The sequence below is a fragment of the Otolemur garnettii genome, unplaced genomic scaffold (assembly GCF_000181295.1).
Source record: "Otolemur garnettii isolate 467f Iridium unplaced genomic scaffold, OtoGar3 scaffold00016, whole genome shotgun sequence".
Classification (NCBI taxonomy): domain Eukaryota; kingdom Metazoa; phylum Chordata; class Mammalia; order Primates; family Galagidae; genus Otolemur; species Otolemur garnettii.
This window is the reverse complement of record NW_003852411.1, coordinates 17,272,497-17,280,265: the sequence shown is the minus strand read 5'-3', so window position 1 is coordinate 17,280,265 and position 7,769 is coordinate 17,272,497. Positions and strand designations below refer to the sequence as shown.

General features: G+C 36.0%; 1 protein-coding gene across 3 annotated transcripts in view; it reads right to left on the bottom strand.

Moving 5' to 3' along the window:
• COP1 (COP1, E3 ubiquitin ligase) overlaps window positions 1-7,769 on the bottom strand; it is a 228,848-nt gene that overhangs the window by 195,479 nt on the left and 25,600 nt on the right. For 2 of the 3 annotated variants that reach the window (XM_003785686.2, XM_023510745.1), the window contains exon 2: window positions 6,767-6,826. In XM_003785686.2, coding sequence (XP_003785734.1) covers window positions 6,767-6,826 — 60 coding nt within the window. Of the gene's footprint in view, window positions 1-6,766; window positions 6,827-7,578; window positions 7,693-7,769 lie in introns of those variants that run through there. The other variant, XM_023510746.1, reaches the window with a different exon arrangement.

The following is a 7,769-nucleotide window of genomic DNA, read 5'->3' as shown; positions in this document are numbered from 1 at the left end:
TGTTGAGAAATCCTTGCCACATAATAGATACTGTTCAAGTATCTGCTTAATAGATGACTTGCCCCCAGAGCCCAGAAATGGTAACATTATATCTTGCAACTAGGGCAAGGGTAGGATTACCATATATCACAAGATATACTTTGTATCTTCCTGAAAATTTCCTGTGTGGAAATTTCAGTGAAGGAAATGATACACTGATTTTTTAAAATCATTTTTATTACAAGGGAGAAACATAATGTAGATGTGCAAATACAACAGACTAAGAATCTCAACATGGAGAAATTTTTAGGTTGCTTAGGGAAAAAGGAAAACAGTTAACATTACCAGGAAATACACATGTAAGTTTTAGCATTTAAAAAAATCAGCAAGTTCTTTCCTTGCTTAGTATTTTTAAAAAGGAAAGAAAAACCAGCAAGTTCAAACAAAGAAAGTCATAAAAAAAAAAGAATCTAAGGTTATTAAAGATAAAGAGATGGGGAAAAGAGATAGTTGACTGATAAATAGAAGACATTTTGTACTTTAACAAACAGCTTTTGAAAAAAAAATTAAATAGTTAGAAAACGACCAAATAACATGACAAGAAGAACAAGCTAAGTTCTTAAGTCACAGAGTTTGTCAATACACAAAAAATTATTCCAAAACCTAGAAGAATACCCTCCTTTCTCTTCTTCAGCATCTTAACCATATCCCTTATCAACAGGCTTACTACCACACTATCCCAGAAGAAAAATTAGTCTGCGACACAGCTGGAAGGAATTGTCCTAAGGAACAAAAGTTCAAGTGATTTTTCTGTATCACACTTTAAAATATTCACCTATAAAATTAAAGTGTGTCAAATTACATACCATTTTATAAAATTTAAATAATAAGCTGCATCAGGTTACCTTAGCATCTACTACTTCACTACCACCCTACTGTTTACTCAACCACCCCAGAGTAAACCTGCTTGAGTTTAAAAAATATTAGAGTTACTATCTTATACTTATTTATGGATGTGCCTGCCACCCCCTCTTCAGTTTATTAAATGCAGGGATTTTTTTTTCTTTTACTTATCTCTGACAGATATAACCAAAAAGCAACATAATTCTGCTGCCCTCTGGGTCATACTAAACCTTACTAGAAATTCTCAATACTTTTTACCCCAGTAACTCTAACTCATTCTCATCTGGTTAGCCCACCAGGAGATAAGATAAAATGCTTCGAACATCAAGAGAAGGGTAAGTGCCTAGACTAGTGATCAAAAATCAGTGGGCATGTCTAGGTACAGTGGCTCATGTCTACAATCCTAACACTCTGGAAGGCCAAGGTAGGAGGATCCCTTCACTTCACGAGTTCAAGACCAGCCTAAGCAAGAACGAAACCCCACTGCCATAAAAAAAATACAAAAATTTGCCAGGGGTGGTGGCAGGCACCTGTAGTCTCAGCTACATGGGAAGCTGACTCAGGAGGATCACTTGAGCACAGGAGTTTGAGGTTGTGGGCTAGGCTATCACATTCTAGCCTTAGGCAACAGAATGAAACTGTCTCAAAAGAAAAAAAAATTGGTGGGCATAAAGTAGTAAAAGGGATGCAATACCTTGGTTCCACCTGAGATATTTTCAAGCTACTCACACTGCAAAAAGAACTATTTACTACCATAGTTTGCTGACATAACTGAGTACCTATTTCCTCTATTAAGAATATATCTGATAATAAAAAATGGATGTTTGTATATGGTTGTTTCTTCTATTACATATATGTCTGCAAACAAAATTCAAGTATCTTTTTCTATCAACAAAAATGGGTAGAATGAAAATAACTCCTAAGTAATCAGAAAATTATATGAACATCAACAATACATCAGTACCAGTTGTCACATATAATAACCAGGTATAAAGAAAGACTAATAGCATAGTGTAAGATGACAAATTAGCAAAGAGTCTCAAAAGGCAATCTGACACCCATGCTTTATCATCCACATACTGGAAGATGATGATGAAGATGAAGGACCCGTTAATTGTAGCTAACTTACAATGAAGCAAAATAGTAAGTAAGGACTTAGTAGGCATGAGGTCTGAGAATCTTCAGGGGACAAGCTGGAGGCAGCAAGGGCACAAAAACAAAGAGCCTAGATTATCTCTGTATTATACAGAAGCCATACATATGTATTCCTTATTATCTCATTGAGATTCAGACTACAACTAACAGTAGATTCACATGAAAGAATAAGATTTCTCTGACAGAAACGAATAAAGTGAAAGAAGTTCCTGCTCTACTGCCTCCAACCTGTTATTAGGGAAGATTTATCATTTTCATGTGGATTGACGGATAAAGTTTATGTGGTCCAATTTGATTTAGTGCTATTAATTTGGATGGAGCTTTGAAGTAGTATAATGTTTGCTCTAGCTTACTAGTCAGGATATAAGCTAGAAGAAAGTTGATTCAATAGGCAGTATGAAGTACCATAGACTTCACATGTTAGGATAGAGTAAATAATCGGAAACTTTTGCTTTAAACAAAACTGCAAAATAGTTGTACAGCATAGGAAGGCTGACATTAGAACTGCCACCCTCCAGTTTTATTAGCTCCTGCCAATGTTATGTTAATTATTAGCTCCAGCCAACATTATGGTCTCTATCCTATCAAAACCCACTTTCTGCTTAATATCTTAAAACACAGTCTCCTCAGGGTAAGACAAAATAAATCAAATTTTAGTGAGGATCTTTGCCTGAACTGTTTTAATTTGAGAGGAGGGACAAAAAAAGCTATTTAAGAAACCAATGGGGCTCTCCATCAATGACCTAAAAACACCATGAAGATTAAAGAATTCATTGAAAAGGCCAGGCCTATCCAGTTATAAAGTCATTAAGTAATTTATTACACTTAACAACATAGTGAGGCAAGAGTACTGAACTGCTCCATAGCCTAATTCATTTTATTTTTATTTTTTTTTGAGACAAGAGTCTCAAGCTGTTGCCCTGAGTAGAGTGCTGTGGCGTTATGGCTCACAGCAACCTCAAACTCTTGGGCTTAAGCGATTCTCTTGCCTCAGCCTCCCAAGTGGCTGGGACTACAGGTGCCTACCACAAGGCCCTGCTATTTTTTTTTTTGCAATTTTCATTGTTGTTTTAGCTGGCCCTGGCCAGGTTCGAACCTCCAGCCTTGGTGTATGTGACCAGTGCCCTAACCACTGAGCTACAGGCACCACCCCCACAGCCTTTTTTAAAATGCCACAGTGAATATGTAAGTTAGAAAACAATTAAGAAAAATAAAAACCTCACTTTACAATCTATTTCAGACTTCAATACTTTTAAATCTATGAAAGGAAAGGAAATAAAAGAGTACAAAGAGAATAAGGAAGGAGAAGGAGGGAAGAAAAAGAGGAAGAGCAAAGGACAGCAAAAGAGGTAGGTTGAATGACTTAACAAAGGTTGGGTAAGTTTTACAGCCAAAAATAGACTTCTTATCTATCAATGTCAAGAACTTGCTCTTTTAGATCTAGGTTAGTAGTTCTCCAGTGGAAGGCAATTCTCCCAAAGGGTGTTTGGCAATGTCTGAAGGCTTTGGTTGTCACAACTGCGGAGAGAACAGGTGAAACTGGCAGAGCACGGTGGCTCACACCTATAATCCTAGCACTTGGGAAGCTGAGATGAGTGGACTGCCTGAGCTCATGAGTTCAAGACCAACCTGAGCTAGAGTGAGATCCTGCCTCCAAAAATAGCTGGGCGCTATGGCGGGTGCCTGTAGTTCTAGCTACTAGGAAGGCTGAGGCAAGAGGATCGCTTAAGCCCAAGAGTTTGAGGTTGCTATGAACTATGATGCCAAGGTAATACTAAGGATGACAACTTCTCTTGTCTCAGAATTAAAAAAAAAAAAGAAAAGGAATGATTGCAACTGAGTTGAGTAGAGGCCAGGGACACTACTAAACTATCTAAATGTACAGGCCACAACAAAAAATTATGTAGTGTAATATGTCAAATGTACCAAGGTAGAGAAACCTAAAATACATCACTCAATTTTCCAGAATAATCAAAATCCAAAATCTCTGAAAGAAGGATATGATTTCTTACGGAATACTATAGAGCAATATACGGACCAAAAAGAAAACAACTGCCCAACAATCAACCTGAAAAGATACCTGTTTCATCTTAAAAGCATGACCAGAATTTCATTAGCAATACAGAGCAGAAAGTGATTCATTAATCATAATAATGCTAATACAACTCTACACTACAGAAGTATTTAAGAAAGCAAAATGGTCTTTTTAAAAAACCTGGTAAAAAGATTAGGAATATATAATCACTTCTCACCAGTGATAACCTCTGAGGAGGTAGGCAAGAAAGACTAGGGGAAAGGAGACACCGATATTTCATATTACACCTTTCTGTTCAATAAAAGTTGCTTTTTTAGCCAAGAGTATACACTGCTCTTATCACTTCAATCCTTTTTATTTTATAATAAAATAGACTATGCAAGCTAAAAAAGTTACTTTTATTCTACACTTTTAAATAACCAGAAGATTGGCCTATCACTGAAGCATCATGCTCCAGATGAAACTAAAGGTCTTATAGACTGGTATTAATACCCAATACTCTTCATGACTAAGGGATATCAACCTGCCATATAACATATTCAACCTAAAAGCAGCAAAAAGGTCTGACTTCAGTATGAATTAGAATATAAAAATTATGAGAACATAATAGAAATACTAAGGCTAAAATAATATAAAATGATATGCTAACCAAATATGTAAAATAAATTTTAAAAGAAACTAAAAATGCACAGATTCCAAACCCATCAGAATGGGCACTATAAAAAAAGATAGAAAACAATAAGAGTTGGCAAGAATGTGGAGAAATCAGGATCCTTATGCACTGCTAGTTAGAATACAAAATCGTGCAAACCCTACAAAGAACATGGCAGTTTCTCAAAAAATTAAAAACAAAATTACTACATAATCCGGCAATTCCACCTTTGAGAATATATCCAAAAGAATTGAAAACAAGATCTCAAAGAAGTATTTGTACACCTATCTTCATAGCAGCATTATTCCTAATAGCCAAGAGGAGGCAGCAACCTTATTGCCCACTGATGAATGAGGGAAGAAAATGTGGTATATGCATACAATGGAATATATTATTCAGTTTTACAAAGGAAGTGAATTCTGATACAAACTACAACATGGATGAACATTGAGAACATTATGCTACATGAAATAAGCCAGTCACAAAAAGACAAATACCTCTACTTATATGAGGTCTCAAGAGGATAAATTCATAGAAATAGAAAGTAGAATGGTGGTTGCCAGGGGCTGCTGGGAAGGGAAATAGGGAGTTGTTGCTTCATGTTCATAAAGTTTCAGTTGTACAAGATGAATAAGTTCTAGGGATCCACTGTACAACAAAATGAACATACTACAGAATTGTATACAGACAAAAATGGTTAAGATTATACATTTTATGCTATGTGTACTTTACTAGAATTAAAGATTTTTTAAATACACAGATTAATGTGACATGATAAAATATAAAGATCATGTTGAACAAATGTAGAAAAAAAAACACAGACTTTTAAGCCTCTAAATCATTTTTTCCTCATTAAATATTTTATTTTTTTAAGTCCAATTAAAAAGAGCACAAATGATTAGGTTACACTGTTTGTGTTTCTAAGGTAAAGTTCAAGTTGTAGTCAAGGCAGTTGAGCCTTTCATCCAGAGTGTACTGTGCACTTTCACAATGTGTCCACTAAGTTGTGAATTTACCAATCCCCCTCCCTCTTCTCCTTTCCCTCCTCCCCCCTCCTCCCATTTGAATAGACTTGTGTTATTCTCTCATATGGGCATATAGTTGTGTTTCTATTAGATTCACATTAGTATTGAGTATACTGGATCCCTTCATTTCCATTCTTATAATACTTTACTAAGAATAATCTTTCAACTCCATCCAGATAAATACAAAAGATGTAAAGTCACCATCTTTTTATATAGCTGAATAGTATTCCATAGTGTGTATATACAGACATATATATATATATATCTCACAGTTTATTAATCCATTCATGGGTTGATGGGCATTTAGGTTGCTTCCATGTAGGCCTCTAAATCCTTTCCACATGTTTTTCTAAGCCTGCTTTATGGAACCTCCCACCTATCCGTACAAGAGAGTAACCAATGCTTCGATGCTTGGTCCTGATTGCCCAGCATCCTCAATTTTCTAAAACACTAATCAAAGTTACTATTAACAATTAATAAACACAGAAGTTTTTATTTTTATTTATTCATTCATTTAGGGACAAGAGTCTCACTTTGTCACCCTGGGTAGAGTGCCATGGCGTCATAGTGCACAGCAACCTCAAACTATTGGGCTCAAACAATTCTCTTGCCTCACCCTCCCAAGTAGGTCTGACTGCAGGCGCCCACCACAATGCCCAGCTATTTTTAGAGACAGGGTCTCACTCTTGTTCAGGATGGTCTCAAACCTGTGAGCTCAGGCAATCCACCCACCTCAGCCTCCCAGGGGGCTGGGAACACAGGCATGAGCCATCGCGCCAGCCCAACACAGAAGTTTTTAAATCCATCTGTAAGGTCTATGCTAAATCTATCTATCTCATAGAAATTATGTACCAACTATATGTTTACTACCTTGAACTCCTAAGCTTATAAAAATAAATCAAGAAAAACAATATAAGATAGCCAAAATTAATTTAAAATGCATAATTTCTCATTGGCTACATTTACAAATAAAGTTTAAAATACCAAAAGACTATTTTACTGATAAAAGCATCTTACCAAAAACTGTGGCCACATTTTGTCATGTATGCTTCCTCAATCATATCAAAGCAGATGGGGCTAAAAAGAAAACAGAAAATAATTGATTTTTTTAAGTGAAGTGATTACAAATTAGAAAAGGCGAGTACTAATACCAATACCATTATATTTCAATATATGATTAAGAGATAAGACTTCAAACATTCTATCAACAAGAGAGGACATTTCTATTGAGTTAAACTTTAGAGGACTGCTGGTAAAATGACTATTTTTCCAAGATGATCTCAATAGCCATCAAGCTTCAAAATGAATTCAATGAATAAATTTAAATGGCTCCAATATTTTAAGTCTGCGAATAATTTCTAATAATGCAATGCAGTCACCAGAGCCATTAAGTTCTACCAATTTCTTCTACCTTCCCTGTACTCAAAACACTAACATACAGACCTGCTAATCTAAATGCACTCTATTCTTTCAAATCCCAAATTCCCTGAGTGATAAATTTACAATTCCGGTTTCAACAGGCAAAACAATCAACTTTTGAAAGAAGATGCCACCTAGGAGTTTCACAGCTAGAGATGAGAGGAGAAGTCAGGGCCTGGCTTCAAAGCTTCCAAGGTGACTAATTTAAAGCCAGTGCTCATTCCCATTTTGAAAATTCTAGGGCCCTGAAGATTTATGCTATGTCTCCTTTGCCTGTACTTTATAAATAGAACAACAAAGCCTTGGATGATGGAACACCTATTTTATAACATGGCTCAGTGAATATTTTAAACTCACTGTTGAGACCTACTGCTCAGAAGGAAAGATTCCTTTCAAAACACTCTGCTTACTGACAATGGTCTGGTCACCCAAGAGCTGTGTCGGAGACATTCAAAGAGATTGATGTTGTTTTCATGCCTGCTAACACAGCATCCATTCTGCAGTTGATGGATCAAGGAGCAGTTTTGACTTCCAAGTCCTATTATCCAAGAAACAATACATTTCATAATGCTGTAGCTGCCAAAGACAGTGATTCTTCTGA